At 29.9% G+C, this 19265-nt stretch overlaps 1 protein-coding gene across 7 annotated transcripts in view; it reads left to right on the top strand.

Annotated features, from left to right (window-relative positions):
* NAT1 (N-acetyltransferase 1) overlaps positions 1–19265 on the top strand; it is a 62113-nt gene that overhangs the window by 16220 nt on the left and 26628 nt on the right. For 3 of the 7 annotated variants that reach the window (XM_076479537.1, XM_076479538.1, XM_076479539.1), the window contains exons 4-12: positions 258–360; positions 2184–2303; positions 3542–3608; positions 7808–8070; positions 10499–10609; positions 12564–12765; positions 14291–14395; positions 16637–16863; positions 17700–17900. In XM_076479537.1, the coding sequence (XP_076335652.1) occupies positions 2223–2303; positions 3542–3608; positions 7808–8070; positions 10499–10609; positions 12564–12765; positions 14291–14395; positions 16637–16863; positions 17700–17900 (1257 nt within the window). In that variant the 5' untranslated portion in view covers positions 258–360; positions 2184–2222. Of the gene's footprint in view, positions 1–257; positions 361–2183; positions 2304–3541; positions 3609–7807; positions 8071–10498; positions 10610–12563; positions 12766–14290; positions 14396–16633; positions 16864–17699; positions 17901–19265 lie in introns of all 7 variants that reach the window. The other 4 variants (XM_076479540.1, XM_076479541.1, XM_076479534.1 and 1 more) reach the window with 2 other exon arrangements.

Below are 19265 nucleotides of genomic sequence, written 5' to 3'. Positions count from 1 at the left end.
GTTAAAATAAAGTGTCAACATGCTTAGGATTCCTTTTTTGCATTGCTGCTGCTTCATATAAAATAGTTTTGAAAAAAACATGCACAAAATATTAAAATTGACAAGTTAAGAGTTAACTTTTTACACTGTAAAATTAAAGTGCTGTTTGATGCTTCATCCTACAGTCTTTTATTTTAAACGTAATTGTAGTTTGGTAACACTTTATCATAAAAAAACAAAAAACATAATAGTTACCGAAACTTCCTTCTTCTGATCAGGATCCTTAACAAGCTTACCCCAGAGAAGTTCTTTAAGCTGAGTGAGGAGCTGCTCAGCATTGGCCTCGACACTACTCAGATACTGAAAGGAATTATTCTTCTGGTGAGAAAATATGTATATTTAGCTGAAATATGTATAAACGTATTCTTTGTATCTTCTGTCCATTTTCTGTCTTTTTGTGCATTCAAAATTTTCAGTTTGGAATATTAATAATCAGATTTTGAAAAGTGAGAATGAAATATCTGAAAAGTTTGTTTTTATTCATACATTTTCTTACAATGTCATATCATTTGTTGACCTGCATTTAAAATTTTATTGAACTACTGTTTTTGACTTTGATTTTCTAGTTTGTCTAAGTAAAGCAAAAAGCTTTAGGGTTGGAGATTTATAATATGTCTTAGTACTAACTGTAATATAATTGTGTAATTGGTGACAAATCCATATTGTATTGGGTAGAGATACAATGTAATTAGGACAGTTCGGAGCAAAGAAGAATAACATGATACAAAAAAGTGAAGGTTCAGAATTTAAGTATTTCCTCTTGACATATGTTTATTATAAAATTCATTAACTATGTTTTAAGGATTATTGTATATGAAGTAAGCAATGATAACCAGTTCTGAGGACTTGGTTTTGCAGAAAAACGTTTTTTTTTCTTGCTATATATTTTTTTAAAAATTGGTAAGTTTATGATAATGGTTGTCTGGTGCAAAAAAACCCTCTAAAATAAATGTTTTTAAATTTCCCAGGTTTTTCTTAAACCAGTTAGAACTAAGCCCTCAATTGTTTGGCCATGGAGTGCTTGAAATCCTGTAAAACAAGTTTTAAAACTAATTAGACATATGACATAACCCTTTCACGGCATGGGCTTGAAAAAATATATACAAGTTAAATATTTATTATAACTTTTGATACAGTATGTGTACTTTCACAAAATTTGGTAGATGTTTAGCAAAGGTTGCAAGTTTCTTCCACTCAAAAATTCAAATTTTGAATGAAGTACTTTAATTAAAGATTTATTTGTCAAAGTATAAAGTCTGTTTCATTACTAGTCTGAGTGCAAAGTGATTTTCATGTTATGATTAACAACTATTCTTTGTCCCCCAAATCTCAAATATTATTTCTATAATCTTTCAGAAAAATGGCTGAGTAAGTGACTGGGGATGTTCTGAGCTTTCAATTGGTTATTTACATAATATATTGAAGCAAGTGCATTTAAGGGACTAATTCCAAAAATAGAAAGAGGCGAGTGGGGCTAAACAAGTAACAACTGGGCATATAGGAAATATATGAGGCTCTTATTTTATATTCTAGCTTGCAAATATTGGTAACTTAAGTTGCTAATTTGTGTGAAACTATAGATTTTGTATTTTGACATTACAAACATCTAATTTCAACCAGTGATGCATTCAACATACCACAATATCAATCAATTTTTAGGTGTTTCTTTAATATCTACTTTTAAATTAAAAAAATAACTAATTTATAATACTAAAATTTGAATTATAATCTAAAATTTGAATCCAAACTTATTCACAAAGTAATAAAATAGTAGTTCAATAAAATTTTGAATGCAAGACAAAAGTGCAGTGGCAAGGTTTTTGACTTGTGACCCATCACGGCAAAGTTAATAAATATACTTTTAATGTGCTTATATATAATAATCTTTAGAAGTTTTTTTTAGTGATATGTTTAAAAGCAAGATACGGTCATGCGTTAGTTTATTTCTTCAACGTGTTCTTTAATGTATACAATGAACTTTAGGTTATTTATGTATAGAAGATGAATAAAATTAAATATTTTCAAGTTCCTGGTAACTGTATAATTGTATGGTGTAGAGGCAGTGATGAAAGAAAAACAAAATTAAATTATTTTCTTTTCTTGCACAATGTGTGTTTAACTGTGAATATAAATATTTGATTTAGATCTTTGACAAAGCATTAGATGAGCCGAAGTATAGTTCTATGTATGCTCTCCTATGTCGTAAATTATGTGAAGAAGCCCCAAATTTTGATCCTCCAAGTAATTCTAGCTTTTCTGGAAATGTAAGTATTCCATGTGACATCATTGTGTAACTTGTTCATTTATATTTCTTTATAATGAACTGTTATTTGTACATTTTTGAGTACATTTAAATGTAGTTGTGTATAGTGTACAGTAATCATATTCGATAAATTCAGTTTGTAATAATTCAACTAAATAAAACAAAACTATATGAGAATGCTATGGGATACTGAAACATGTATGTATATTTGCTGCTTTTACTTAAAGTTTTGTTTGAATACTTCTTATTTTCTCAGTGAAAATATTTTGGTAACCAAATTGCATTACAAATTTGATATTATACATTGACAGTTGGAAGTGTCACTGGATAAAGAAATGACTTGTAGCCCTCTTGAGCATGCAAAAGCTCTTCTGTAGTTCTTTTTCCTTACAGTTAACTTTGAATTCTCTCTTCATGACTCATGTTGTCTTTTCAAAGTTCACTGATCATACTTTTCCTTTTCTGTAATTAGAATTTGAACTAAGCAAGTACATATTTTGGGTGAATCTACTACACTTGTCTTCAGTTCCAACCACACTTGGCTTACTTTATATGAGAGCCCCAGTCTTTTGTTCTGGAGGAAATCAGGCTTGGGATTTCATTGTTTCAGCTTGGCATTGCCTGGTGGTTAGGGGACTTGTCTCATAATTTGAGGGTCACAGGTTTGAATCCCTATCACACCAAAAACATGCTCGTTTTTTCAGCTGTGGAGGCATTATAACATGAGAATCAATCCCACTATTTGTTGGTAAAAGAGCAGTCTAAGGGTTGGCAGTGGGTGGTGGTGACTAGTTGCTTTTTTTCTAGGTTTACACTGCTAAATTATGGACAACTAGCACAGATAGCCCTCGTATAGCTTTGGGAAAAATTTAAAAAACAAACAAAATCTTGTTGTTTGGTTCCAGGTAAATGTTTTTATTAACAGACCAGTATGTTGCTGTCATTGCAAATGCTATGAAAAAACTTAGATAATCATTCCATTAACAAAAAAATGTTGGTTTTACAGCATTTTGGAAGAAACAGTTGAAATACAACTATAATTTATTTTTGAAAATTAATTTTATAACAGTGGTATTATAGTGTACAGCAAGTATTTTTGGATTTAAATGAAATCTTTAGTGAAAAGAAGCATTTGCTGTTCAAATCTTTTGAAAAGCAGCATGTTAATGAGTGTGTGGAGTTGCTTTTATAGATATTAAAGAAAAAACTAAAAATTTCATGTAGAACTTTGCATTTCAGACTTTTCGACGACTACTCCTAGCCAAGTGTCAAGATGAATTTGAGAATCGTAGGAAGGCTTCTGAAGGTAATTCGATATTGTACTGAAATGCATTTTTATCTTTTTCACATAGATTCTGTGAGGTATAATTATTGATACATAGCTTATAAATTTTTTTTTTTATACATAGTCTCTTGTATTATGAGTAATATCAGCCACATGACTATATTTTACAATTTCTAAGATTTTTTAATACTGATGAAACCACATTAATTGCATTGAGAGATGATTCATTTAAGTGCTGTAATTTGATACTTGTAAATATGTTATGGTTAACACACAATATTAAATATTAGTATTTCTTATGATTATAAATTTTTAACAAACATGAATAACTTGTTTTGAGTTGTATAGCTATTATTTCTGGAAAGTAAAAGTTTGGTAGAATCAGTAAAAAATCCTAAGTTTATTTAATATATCTGTTTCTGGTGTACTTTTGTATTTTGTCTAGAGCCCACTACACTTTTCTGGTCATTGATATGATTTTTATTGTATTCACATTGATAGTGTAAAGTGGCTGAGGTAAACTTTTAATTTTCAAGAAAGAAATGCAAATGGTACCAGAATGGATAAAATTTTAATAGAGAATACAGCTCCCAGTAATTAAAAAAATGAAGAAATCAGAATTTTCACTGAGTTACACCTGTAAAGTGTATTGTTCAGGGTTTTATAATGGAGGTCTTTCTTTTGTGTTTTTTACAGTTGTGGATTTTGGAAACATTTTTGTTTTTCAGTTTGTTTGGTTTATTCATCCATTTATTCTGATAGTGGAAGGTTCTAGCTGCTACCAGAAATGGTTATTTTTTCAGTGTTTTGAATTTTCACATTTCTTTACATCCATATTTGTGGTGCTGGTGCTGATTTTGTTTTTCCTGAAGTTTGTTGATTCAAAAAGTACTTTTACTTTTCCTTTGTTACTTGTAACATTTGGCATGACTGCATTTGAGGATGGAAGTTCAACCATCATCTCAAGTGTGGTTTATTTGTTATCTCTTAAAATGAGATATGTCTTGCTTTGCATTATATAAAATTGACATCTGTATTCTGTGTTCCACTTGAAAAAGCAGTCTTTTTGTCTGTATGGGTATTGTAAACTTTCCTTTCTCCACTTATTTTCAGTTTGAAATTACTTGACATTGGTTGTTTTCTACAATGTTTACTATTTTTATACGTTTTCATCAGGTACTTAAAAATTTTAATTGTGTTTGTAATTCAGTAGAACTAGATTTTCTTAAAGCTTTGATGTTCACTACAATTCCTATATTTACTGTTAGCACCCAATAATTTGACTCAATAGCACCAACTGAGCTCTTTATTGGGTTTTACGTACTAAATAATCACGCCCCCTGTCTCCCCCTTCCCTTTATAACTTTACTGATGCTGCCTAGATCCATCGGACCAATCTCATAACCATTTGTATTTGTTAGAGTTTACATACCAGTAACCTGTAATATATTAAATGTACCTTTACAAAAGTTGGTAACTTTTAGTAAACATTATTGGGCTTTTTCATGCGAAAAGTCAGACTTTTTTTTAACAAAGTATTTTTTTTATTAATACTTGCTCATGAAATTGTCAGTTGTTTTAAACTAGTATGAGAGCAAAGTGATTTTTGATTTTGAGATTAAAATTACTTTCATTTGTCTCAAGAATCTCATATTTCAATTATATATAATCTCTAGAATCTTTTAATTACGAGGTTTCAAAGTACGTACCATGAGAGTTTCAACTGTCAAACATATCCCATAAATTTTCTGTTCATTTTACTTTCAAAATCTAAAGTTAATACCACCATAAATAAAGTTCAAATCACTGACTGTGTGAGTGCAGCATACCATGATAAATGACACACTTGAGAGCAGGAACCCACGTGCAGAGCAGAAAAGTGTTATTCATACATGCACTTGCTCCAAGAACACAACATTGGACTAAGTGGCTCATGTTTTCTACAGTACTTACAAAAGAAGCTTTCAAGTGTAATAAAATTGCTCATAGAATGTGTGAAACATTTATTACATGGTTTAAAGTTGCTGGTCCAATAAACATTGGAATGATCTATTTACATTACAGGGGTTTCAGTACTACTGCTTATCTATTTGATGTCTGTCATATTTTGCAGTATATGTGTATAGTGTCATTTAAGCACATACTTAAAATTTCCTACCCTCTTTTTTTAAAGTTTTTTAAAGTTGTCAAGTTTAGAATGTGATATAATGTGGCTTTAAATTTACCTCTGTTTTAGGCAATTAGAGTAACACAAATTCAATAAGCAACTATGTGTTGGCCTACAAAAGTATATTATTTTGGCTACTGTATGTTACATGTGTATCTATATATACATATTACTATTTACTTAAATAGGAATATGTATATTTCTTTAAATTTAGAAAGTAAATGAGAAATACATGGAAAAACATTGATTTTGAATACGTATCTATGTGACGATATTCTATGCTCATGCATGCACACTATGCTAAGCCTTGTCTAGACTTGTGGGTGAAGTGTGTGTGTGTATATATATATATATATATATTTGGCAGTCTTACAGTTACATTACAAGTCTTTCACATACAAAAATTGTTTTGGTGAAATATTTTTAATAAACTAAAAGGTTTTTTTCAATCAGTGTTTTGAGTATTTCTTTTGAATGAGTCAATACTCAAGTTAATATTCATGTTAAGTTTATAAATATTTTTTCTCATCTCAAAAATCTCAAATTTCCTTTTTGTAATCCCTAAAACCTCCTAAATATATTCAAACGTTTTTTCAGTATAATATATTTTTTCTGTTATTTTCTCTACCTTATCTCAAAATGGGATCTGGTTAATTTGACCAATCTTGTAACCACCAAACAAATGAAATAAATCTAAATTACCCTTTTTATTTTCTACAATGACTTCAGATTGTAACATGAAACTACATTCATTTATAATTAAATTTTATTATCATTTTCATTGTCCTTTGTACTGAGTTTAACTAATCTGTGCTGTTACAAGTCACTCGGAGCACGTGCAACTTAAACTGTCAAGTTAACAATACACACAAGCAGCTATAAGCTGTTTATGTTTATGCATTGTGAAATATTTTTATTACATTATTTTATTCAATCTAATCTTAACTAAACTAATCGGATTCCTCTTTTTATATTTTACTTTTATTATAATAATAATAATAATAAAGAATAAACATAAAGAATCCTTACCCAAACATTTCTTGCTGTTGATTATCAGTGAGACTTAAGCCTATCTTTTACTAATAGTAGTAATGCACTAAATACTTTTTGATCAGTTAACTAATGTACCAAAGAACATGGATTAATAACATGAAAAGCAAGGACAAGATTTACTAAAAGTAAATTTTCTGGGTTTTTAACTGTGCAAAGAAGAGCAGTTATAAATTCATCCAAGTTAACCATTGTTATTACTTTGGGAACCAAAGTTGTATTATTACTGAAATTGACATAATACAACACATCATATGATATGAAAACCTTGATTTCTATAATTATAGAAAATATAGAATTTAAAACATTAAAGAACTTTTAATAATATCTAAAAGAGAAAATGTGAAACAGCTATAGCAGGAGAGTTCTGATTTTCTCTTCAACATCTCTGATCCAGTAGAATTCATGGATATAAAAATTGATTTGTCTGAACAGTGAAAATCTTAGAGTAATTTACACTTAATTTCATACATTTTTGAGGAATGGTGGATAAAATAGGGATGATGTCACAATAGGGGAAATTCAGGATTTTTAAAAATATTACTTTTATAAAATTATGAAGTTAAAATATATATACTATTAAAATATGGATTATTAGCTAAGAGTTTATGCTGTTTTACCTGGTATAACATGAACATAAAGTAGTTAATGAAATTTTGAATCTGAGACACAAAACTTTGTGTGATATACAGTAAAGGCTACCCAGGATGAGAGAGGGTTAATAAACTTAAAGAATTGAATGTACTCTTGTATTTAGGTAAGGAAATTATGTATCTAAATTTCTAATTAACATATTTTAATCTACATAGTTTATACAAAATCTGTAGTGTAAGGAATTTAGCTGATATAAAATTAAAAGGTTGTTCGTTGTGCTGAGATTTACAAAAAAAATTCTAATCAGTTGGAAATATTACTAAAAGTGAGCAGTTTCATGAATGGAAACTATTTGATCTTTTCCCTACTACTTGAATTTAATGCAGACAGTTTTGTTATTTTTGGTAAGCCTTTGACAAAAGAGATGGACCACTTACTCCAGAAGAAGAAGAGCAGCGAGGTATTGCCAAGCACAAGATGCTTGGAAACATTAAGTTTATTGGTGAACTTGGGAAGCAAGGCCTTTTACATGAGGCCATTTTGCACCAGTGTATCCAGCAACTGCTTGCAAAGAAGAAGAGGCAGGGTGTTAAGGACACAGCTGAAGATCTGGAATGTCTCTGTCAGATAATGAAAACTGTGGGCCGTCGTCTTGACATTGACAAGGCGAGGGTGAGTTTAGCCATTCTAATCAGTTAAAGAGATTAACTGTTATAGTGATGTGTTTAGAGAGAGTTATTGATGGTAATAAATGTGAAATTAATACACTATGGTATGTTGTAATTAATACAGTTTTAAAGATACATTTGTGGATTATGTTTACCAAGAAAGTATTTTAACTCATTCAATTCCACTGGATGTATGTATGTCCAAGAGTATGTTTGCTAGTGCTGCCAACACATATTCTGGAGGCCATTGAGACAAATGCATTTGATTGGAGTCAGTTCTGTTGTGACAGCACTCAAGTGAGGGTCTTCTCTCGAATAAATTTTGCATGGTCCTAAATTTTATTGTATTTGTGTGTATTTTCTGGTTGGCATTTATGAAACAGAAATAGTGTTCTTCCAAAGCCCATGCTAAGAAAGAAGAGTTTAAAAGCATTATTGGATGTGTTTTGAAGGGGCAAAGATAATGTATTATTGTGAAAATTGTCCTAAAGACAATCCTTTGTACAGAGGCTAAATTTATGAAAGCTTGTTTGTAAATAATGATAGTGCTGTAACAATTTTTATGTTTATTAGATAGTATTACCTCTATACAGGCTCTGTTGAATTGACTGACCACATGACCACTTTGCACTCATTTAAAGTTATAGTTTTTATAATACTAACTTTCTTTATAGTATGTATATCTTCATAAAATTTGGCAGTCTTTCAGTAAACATTACAAGCCTTTCACATACAAAAACTATTTTTTAGGTAGGTATTTTTAGTAAACTAAAAGTAATTGTTCGAATATATCAAGTCAAAATGCAAAGTAATTTTCATGTTGCTTTTCTCCATCTCAATAATCTCAGATTTGACTTGTGTAATTTTCTAAAACAAAAAACCTTCAAAGTAAATTTCAAATGTTTGTTTTGAGTAAAACTTTATATTTTCTCTATCCACAACTCTCGGCTTGACCTATCTCTTAACCACCAAATATATTGAAATAAATCTAATTTACTTTTTTTTTCATTCTAGAATGACTTTAAAATTTTAACACAGTGATATTTGTTTATCCCAAGTAGCTTTCAATTTCTAGTAAAATATTTATGTATACGTATTGTTTTGTTGCTCTTTGAACAGTGTTTAAAAACTGTTCATGCCATTATAAGTAATCAATCACTTTGGGAACATGGAGCTCACATTATGCTGTCAAATTGCATTACCTGCAAGCAACTTGTGTGTGCACCTCACAGTATGTTATTATTATATTATTTATTTTACCTGAGTTAACTTTAACTTACCTCAATAAATTCTTATTTTTACATTCGTTACTTTTATAATAAATAAAGAATGCATGTAAAAAAAAGAAAAAATTCTTATCTCCACTTTTTTCTGTTAACTATCAGTGACACTTAACCTAACCCCCTTTGTTATGCTAATGGTAGTACACTAAATTAAAAAAAAAATTAAATACTGCATTAAAGAACATAGAATAATAACATTCACAAAGCAGACAATGTCTCATAATAATCACAATTTTTCTGGCTTTCTAATTATGTGGTAAGATGTTACAAATTCTTCCAAACTAACCAACATGTTTACCCTGCAAATTAAGCTTGCAGAAAATGATTTGATGTAGCACACCACTTAATAGATAAAAACTTAGGTGTTCTGTTGGTCGTAAAAAATATAAATTGAATGTGAGAAAGAATGGTTAACGAATCCTGAAAGAGAGGATGTGATTGGATGGGTGTGGCAAGAGTGGTGGTCTGATTTTCAGTTTGAAGGCTCTCTCATCAAATAAACTTGGCCATAAAAATTATGGTTCGTTTCAGCAATGGTACTTTTATTATGAGTAGTTTACATTGAATTTCGTTCTTATTTTAAGGATGGTGGATAGAGAAGAGAAAATGTTATACTAGGGGAAATTCAAGATTTCATAAAATATTGCTTTATGGAATTAAGAACTTAAAACTTACTTACCATTAAAATATGAATTATTTTACTTTTTCTGAGCAATAGCTTTGTAGTGAGTAATTTACATTATGTTGTACTTATTGGAGGGGTAATGAATAAATTAGAGTAGAGGGGATGCCTGGAGACAAATTGTCAATTTCTAAGACCAGGAGTGACTTTGGAATATTTTCAAATATTGCATGTCAGACTGAGAATATAGAACTTGTATACCATTAAAATATTGTTAGTAGTTACAATTTTTTGCTGTAGTATTTATGAATAACATAAACAAAAAGTAGTTTAAATAAATTGACTGATTTATCTGTGACCAGTGTGATATTTCTTTTCATTTTTTTTAAAGTCATTCTATTTTGAATCCTTGCAGACATATATGTTAAATATCTGATAAACAACTTAAAACTTGAGTACAAAAATAAATAATCATAGTTGAATTAATTTTAGTGACATACACTATTATTACTTTTGCATCTCTGTAGTCCTTGATGAACCAATACTTTGATCGAATGCAGACGTTTGCTGAAAACAATGATCTGCCATCTCGTATACGCTTTATGCTTCAAGATGTCTTGGAGCTGAGAAGGAAAAAGGTAAAATTTGAGATCTATTTAAAAACTAATGTAAGTTAGGTTACTGGTTAAGTGTTTTAACGAGGATAGTATAAGAATTATCTGTATGATGAAACATGATTAACTCTCTCATTACAAGTAGGTAAAAAGCGTATGTTAAAGTTATAACTTTTTACAGAAATACATTCAAAATGAAACTGTTATTTATGTATATGACTAAACTTTATGAAAATGTAGTTAATAAATCAAATTTTGATACAAGTTTTATTGTTTTACACTAAAACTTAAATAAATCCTAAATATCCCATAGTTTGAGAATAGTAAGATTTTTTCACTAGGTTTTTCCAGCTGTCATGAGATGACATAATGTTTAAGGACAACAAGGGATCAATTGTTTCATCTTGGCTGCCCCATCCTCTAAGCCAAATTAAAACTATTAAATTCCAAAATAAATAAAAATAAAGCCAGCCCTTATTATTCATATATCTATCAAGTTTTATTTAAACTTTTCTAATTTTCTGCCTCCACAACATCCAAAGGCCAACTACCCTACTTGAAAAATAGCGTTGTCTTAGCTGAAGATGGCTTCTACCTTGCCTAAATCTCTATATGGGCCTTCTAGTTATGAAATTTCCACAGTTAAGTATGAAAATTTGACATTTAATTGTCCGGAACATATACAATACATCATTTAATAGATGAAAACCTTGACATGGTTGCATGTGATAATTATATATGATGTATGAAGAAAAAGTGTTGTGTGTCACACCGTTGAATGTTCAGGATATTTTAAATATTGTAGAATTAAGACTTTAAAACTTGTATACTATTAGAATATGGATTATTAGCAAAGATTTTAAGTGATTTTATCTGGTATAACATGAACAGAAAGTAGTTTAATGAAATTTTTAATGTAAGACACAATAATCTTGTGTTTTGCAGTATAGGATACCCCTAGCAGTAGTGTTAATTGATAAAAATCTTGGCTTTTTTTTGGTTACTTGTATACTTGTACATGCTCAGAATCCATGTTAGAGAAGTATTGACATTTGTTTAAAATTCTGAGTGTATGGTAGAGGAATGTCAAGGGTTGAACTGATATACCTTAGTAAGAAGAGGTTGACCTTTTATATTGTAGGTTATTAATACATATGATGCATGTTTTTAATTGATTGAAGTATCTGCAGGGAAAAGAGAGTAAATCTGTAGATAAGAAGATGGTGTAACCATGTTTTACTCAGAGAGGTGCAGAATAAAATATTTAAATGTTTTCTTTTGAATATGAGAAATTAAAACTTGGATAAGATGATAATGTTAATTTAAAACTACATTTTGGTGCTATATTAATAACGTGAATTGTGATAACAAAGTGGTTCAGTATTTATCTTTGTGTATAGGGTTAATACATTTAAGTAGTTACAAACTATGGTTTTAGAGTTTATATTTTATCACTGTTCCATCAGATATCTATTGCAGTCTTCTTACATCTCTAGCTTCTAGGCTGTGCATCACTAGTGGACTGTGAATTCAAGAGTTTGTGGTTTGCATTCTTTTGCCACAAAAATATGTTCTGCAACTTTTATTCCATTGTTGTGCAGTTAAAACATGGTAAAAACTGCCAGTTCAGTCCAACTATAGTTGTCCAGAAGTTGGCTAACTACCTTCTCTAGTCTTTTGTGTTCAAAGTTAAAGATAGCTATTCACAAATGTCACATGTTATTCATGAAAATTTTAAAGAAAGAATCAAGATTTTGAAATATTGTATCCAACCTGGGGTATTTGAAACTCTTAATGTTCAACCTTTTTAATTCTATATCTGTAGTTTAAGTTATGTAAATTAACTAGGGAATACATGAAATAATTTACTTTAATGTGTTTAGTTTTTGGGTATAGTCATAGGTTATATTTTATTTTAACTTCATGCTTATGTTTAATCCATCTAGACAAATAATAATTTTAAAATTGTGTGTTCCAGTGGGTTCCACGTAGGGTTCTTGCAGAACAAGGCCCTCGAACTATTCATCAGATTCGAGAAGAAGCAGCTAAAGATTATGGTGTGTACACACCTAATTCTTGTGTAATAGGAGGAAGAAACATGCAGGTTCCCACTCCTCCCTTAGTGATGGGAGTCAAAGGTCGTGGTGGAATGGATGATGTGTTTGGACCTTTACCATTAGGTAGAAAACTTTATTGTTGTGGTTTAAACATGTTCCTTCCCCATAATACATTGGGGCTAATTCCATAATGTATTTGCTGAATGCAGGCTTCATTTGAAAGCTCTGCTTGCATTCAACAAATATTTTATGTAATTAGTCTTGGAATTTTTTCCAACAAGTGAAAAATATTTTGGTAAAAATGTAATTAAAAAAACTAGGATTTGGTAGCAAAAATATACATGTTGTGGTTTAAATATGTAAAACATGATAGTGGGGGTGACCTTTGCATTATCCATACATTATAGCACAAACACACAGCATAGATGAACGTTAACAGATAAAATAGGATAAATTATACTTTGATGTGATTGAATAGTTATATATATATATATATATATTGCTGTATGTTAATTTTTGCCTGTTCTGTTATGTAGAGATGATGCAAATGCCATCCATATTTTGTTTGTATTGTTTATGAATGATTGATATTAGCCATCCCCACATTCACTTTTTAAAAAGTTTTTTTCTTGTTTGCTTTTTGTTTAATACAGCATTTCTATAGACATAGGAAGGTAATATTTGTAAACAAGTTGTAAACAGTGAGATTCAAACTGTAATATATAACTGTTATTGGCTGGTAATTCCTTTTTAATCCTGTACTTAAGCTTTTGAAAACAATACCAAATTACTGAAAGAAAGCTAATTTCAAAGGGTAATGGTAACATTGTTAACACTAATTATTATTTTTTAATTACTACTAATTATTAATTATAAAGAAGATACTCTGACACTATGCTACCTCAGTGAAATTGGTTGATGCCATTGTTTTGGATTTTCATGTAATAATAATAAAAAAAAAACAAGAAATTCAAATATTTTGCTTTGATATTCATAGAAATTCCCAGAACTTGTGTCTCAGTCTGTAAATATTGTTATAAAAGAGAACACTGTGTAGTATTGCAGAGCTGTGATGACCTGTTGAAGAGATATTTAAAATAACATTTTGATTATCATTGTAAAAAAAAATTTTTTTTTTTCAAGCATTTTTCATAACAAAAGTTTATTTTTTAAAGAGTAGATGTGTAATAACTGGCTTTAAAATTTGGTAATTTTTTTTGCATTAAGTTTTTACAAATTTTAATATCTTTTCTTGATATTAAATACCAACCAAATGATGGAATTCAAACTTTTTAGTAGTGAATTACTGCTATTTTATTTGTGAAGAAAGTGGAAGTATTTTGTTTGGAATCATTTCCTTGGAAAAGTAAGGCTTAACTTCAGTTCTAATATGATCCCAGGACAACTGTTAAGTTCATCAAATATGTGAGACAAAATTAATTACTAAATTGTGATTGATTCTGTTACTTTTTAACTTTTTATCAAAACCTTTTTTATATGGAATTTCTCATTTTAAAGAACAGGTGTCTTGTTGGTGTTGAATGTAAGCTATATCAATCAGGAACTAGATTGCAGAGATACAAGTAACACCATAAATTTGGACTGAAAGATGGTTAGTTGTGAAAAATAAATTTAATTATTTATGTAGGTGTTGGGAATTTGGGTACAGGACCAGGAGTCATCCCAGCTGACGGATTTCACTCCTACTCAGGAAACATGGGACGTCCTAATCGTGCTAATATGAATAATTCTGGTAAGTGAATAAGTTTTATGTAGAAAGTTGCATCCATTGAAAATAATTTCCATGAATCCAGAGATGTGTGTTTGTGTCATGTTGCTCTAAAATCTTACTTTACACTTTGGGATCAAGACTGTTGGAACCCACTGTTTGATGAGAGTAGCCAAAGGAATGACTTCTCCTGACTAGCTGTCTTCTTTCTAATCTGTTTGTTCAAAATTAGGGACAGCTAGTGTAGATTGCCTTTGTGTTGCTTTCTGCACGCTTATAAAATTCATGAGTAAGACTTCAGTAGGTTTTTATTCGAAAGTTTATTTTATTCAACCTCTAGCAGTTAAAAAATTTAATGAGAACATATTTCTGTAAATGTATTTGAGCTATATAATAAACAAGAATAGATGGCTAGATGCAGAAGCTAAATATCTGTTTCAGTAAATATTTCACTGCTAAGTAACACTGTCACGGGTTATCACAGTTTGTCGAACTTGGTGGTGTAACAGCTAACAGAGCCAACAGGATGTTATGTTTGTAAGTTTGAAGTGTTTGTAACAAGCCAAGAGATGGTGATAAATAGCTGTCTCTTGATTGAGTTTATGGACTGCTTCTGGTGCACAGTTGGTGGAGTTGTGCATCTAATTTTAAATTCAAAAGAACTAGCCTACATTACTTGGTGGGATGTATCTGCATTTTTTTTTTTTCTTTATTCAGACTTTTGCCATCACATTTCTGATTGAAAGTGAATTAATAACAATTTGATTTCATTATTAAATTCAAATAATAAAATTTTGGAAGTTACAAAACATAAACTCTTTTCTGCCCCACCATTACACAAGTTTTAAAAAATGCTATCTAATCTCATGTTACCAAAAATATAAGACTATAAATGAAATATTCTGATTCTATTCTGATTGTACATTTCACTAATATTTGTTTTGGATAAACAAATAAGTCTTTTAACTGTAATTTCAATGCTCTTCCTCCCAAGTGTAATTTTTATTTTGGTTGTGCAAATATTTAAACTTCCAGTCTACATTCATAAACTTCACAACATAAGTAAGGCTGAAAAATATGCAGTATTTTTATAGGCTTCTCCTAATGATGAACTTCATTGTCTGTAAACAATGAATTTTTGAAGTTGGTTCCGTCAAACATGATAAACTACTCAACTTCTTTAGCTATTGTAATCGTACTGTCAGAAGTCTTGAGATTATTTCTATCTTACTATCTATTTACTATGAACTTCCTTTCTTTCTTACATGAGTAATACGTTTTTAAAGTTTGTTAAGTTAGAAATGTTCAAATAATCTAACTGTATCGTGTATACAGTGTAAAGGTAATAAATGTATCCTTTACTTTCCTGAAATAATTAATTTGGCTGTTTTAAGTTTTATGAAACTATAGTTTTCAGTTAACTTTGGATCAGTGTGAGCTTAGAGATTTAACACATGGCTGTGTTTCTTAAAGTGTGTAAAATTTTTAAAGGCTTAATGAAGGATATTAACTTGTAAATTGGCTATATTGCAGTAACTATTGTTTATCTTTATTAGTTTTCATCATGGTAATGTATTATTGCAATTTTCTTTTTTTTTTAACAAAATGGGCTAGAATGCAACATCTTCAGGCTTGTGGCTGAATTATTGTTAATAGGTATTTGTTTAACCTACCCTTCAGGTCAGTGGTTGTCTAACATAACCAGCTTTTATTTCAGTGGGAATTGTAATGTCACCAAAATAGTACACTTTTGGCATATGTTCAAAGTGTTGTGTATATGAATGCAGCCTGGAAAGGGATTGAAATGGTCTTCACAATTTTAATCCTGTAGAATGTAGAAGAATCCTTTTAAAAAATATTTAAATCCTTTGGTTTCAGAATGTTGTAATGTGTTTTGTTGATTAAATGTCTTTTTTTTTTAATGCAGTGGGCATTATTGTTGAAGAGTTGAATAAAAAATTATTTACTTCTGAATTCATTCCTTTTCGAGTGTAAGGTCTTGCTCTAGTTCTTAAATGATAATAGGAATTTTATTTCTTAACAGAATCCCTGTTATTTATATTTGGTATAATAAAATTCATCACTAAAACTACTAATTTTTGTTTGATACTTCTTACCTGAGGATTGAAGTTTATCACTTTCAAAGTACATTTTAGATTAAAAAAAAAATAAAAAAATAATAATAATAATGCTTAAACATTTTTAGGGACCCTGATTCTGTTTGGTAGGTTTTATGGAATATGCTTTGTTTGCCTAATTCAGCAGGTTTTCTAGGTGTTGTGGGGTCCTCTCCTCCATTTTTTGGCCAGAACCGGGCTAATCAACCACCACAAAACAGAGATCGAGATCAAGACTTATTCCCTGCCTTTCAACAGCGACAGCAGAATCAAAACCAGACTCCAGGTGGCTTTAGTGGGTCTGGAAGCAACAGGGAGCTGCCACCTCGTTTCTTAAAGAAAGCTCTTCAGCAACAGCCAGGAAGTGCTGATGAGGTTGATAGATCTCTTAAATATGTTGTAACATTTTGTGGGCATTTTGCTCAAAGATTCGTTTGTTGTTCTGTGAACTTTGTAGATGTTTTTGCTGCTGTTGGTGCTATGATGTGAAATATTCCTGATTATTTATACTAATGAAAACAACTTTGTAGAGTTTTTGCTGTTGTAGTACATTTCTGGCAACAAGATTATTTAGAAATCTATATTATTTTTTTCTTCTTTTAAAGGTTTTTTTTTTTAATGATTAGCTTTCTAAGCAAATTCTTAAAGAAATGTCTTAGAAAAGTAAAGGTTCATGCAGATGTACAAAAAGATATACTGCAACAACCTTAAATTAATGTGTGTGTATGTGATAAATTTTATTGTCAAAATGTTTGATCTTCAGTTGGATCATTGGCAAGTTTACAGTACTGAAAATGGGTAATTGATTTCCCTTGGAGAGAGAGAGAGAAAAATATATATATTTTGGTTGGAAAGAGGAAGAAATTTAGTTGTGCATCTAACATAAATTCATTCTTTTATAATTTGTGTGTGTGTGAATTTGTTTTTATTGCAAAAAGAAATTTAACATACAGGAAAAATGTTTTAATGTGCTTTTTTATTTATTTATTACTTTTAACAACCTCACCATGATTGAAAATATTGGGTGCAAGCTGTGACTATCCTTGTAAGATAACACCTTTCAACAGGAATTAGTCACAGGCTGTACAAGATCAGTGTTGATAAGTTATGCCTATTATTGTTTACATTTATATGTAGTGTTTAGCTAAACATTTCACAAAAATTAGCTTACAGTCCATTGACAGGTGTGCTAAAATTGTATTTTATTATAGATAAGTTTACGACCAGCACAAAACTCAATGGTTTTGAAACCTAAAGCATCACCAACAAATAATCTTATGAAAGGACAGAGCCGTTCATCGTCGGCACCTCAACCAGGAAATGGGCCCTCAAGTCCTCTTGTGCGAGAACTTTCTCCAAATTCTGGACTTGTGCAGAAACCAATTACTACAAACCCATTGCATCCTAAAGAGGTGAGAATTATTAAATGTTCTTTAGAGATGTAGCTTAGAACCTGACATACAATTAATTTTATTTTTTGCACTGTAATATCTATATACAGTATTTAAAACTTAAGATGAATTTACTATAGATGATGTAGCTACTGAAAAAATAAATTTATTTTTGTTTGTATGCCCGTAGATAGTCCATTCTCTAATTTTGTGGTAGATAATAGACAAATTAATTTATTTCTGATATTTGCATGAATTCTGAGCTTTGAAATGAAAAACAAATTTCATTACAATATGCTTTAAGAAACAAAAGTGCTTATGTTTGTTGTGGTTTTCAATTACTGATTTTTTATGTCTTCCCACATTTAAAAAAAAATATTGATTTTATTTTATAAAACCAAATTTTACTTTGATCGTAGTCAAAAACTGCATATAATTTCACCATGTTTTGATCACTTGCATACAATGAGAACTTTCCTAGCAAAATTATAAACAAGTTGCTGTTTTTTAACTGTTAATTTGAAGGTTTCGCTTAACTCATGATGGGCTTGGTCAATTTGACTTAAACATTTTCCCTAAATTGACATTTATGTAATATCCTTGCTATAATTTGTAATAAGTTTTACAAGTAAGCATTAAGAGTCATTTGTAAGGAAGAAAATCAATATTTTAAAATGAAGCATTATCATCAAATGTTTTTTTCCATGAATGTATATGTGGTCAAAGTATTGACTACTCTAGTTTCAGATTAATTTTTGTTAAGGTTAAAAAAATAAATTATCTAAATATTCACAAATTTCATTTTATAATCTCTAAAACCTTCTTAAGGTTTGTGTTTTTCAGTAAAACTTGTATTTTATTTTCTCTACCCTAACTATATACAAGGTTAGTTAATCTGACCAGTGTTGTAACCATCATAAAAAAAAAAAGACAAAACATAACCTAATTTTTTCATCAATTGTTTTGCCCTTTAAATTTTGTCTATTCCTCCACACAAGTTTGTAAATCACTTGATAAATGTGTAGCTCATGTTACCCTATTGAATTAATGCACAGGTTACTTCCAAGTGTACCTCCTGAGAAGTTATGATTCTTTATTTTGCCTAATCTAACCTTGTTTAACCTAGAAAGTGTCAACTTTTCACATTTTAGTTACATGTGAAAAACAAGTAATACCTGGATCTTTTAATTGCTGTTAACTGTCAGTGAAACTCAACCCTACTTTTTTATACTGCTGGTATCACATGAAATTTTTGTAAAATAAATCATTTGTAAAAAAAACAGATTTTCTGGCTTTCTAAATATGTAACAAGAGCCGTTAAAACCTTAGCTAAGTTAATTGATGTGTTTCTTATGGAAAAGGTTTGAACTAGAAGCAAAATAGACA

Source organism: Tachypleus tridentatus, chromosome 13 (assembly GCF_004210375.1).
Source record: "Tachypleus tridentatus isolate NWPU-2018 chromosome 13, ASM421037v1, whole genome shotgun sequence".
In the NCBI taxonomy this organism is placed as follows: Eukaryota; Metazoa; Arthropoda; class Merostomata; order Xiphosura; family Limulidae; genus Tachypleus; species Tachypleus tridentatus.
This window is presented reverse-complemented; position numbering and strand designations above follow the sequence as displayed.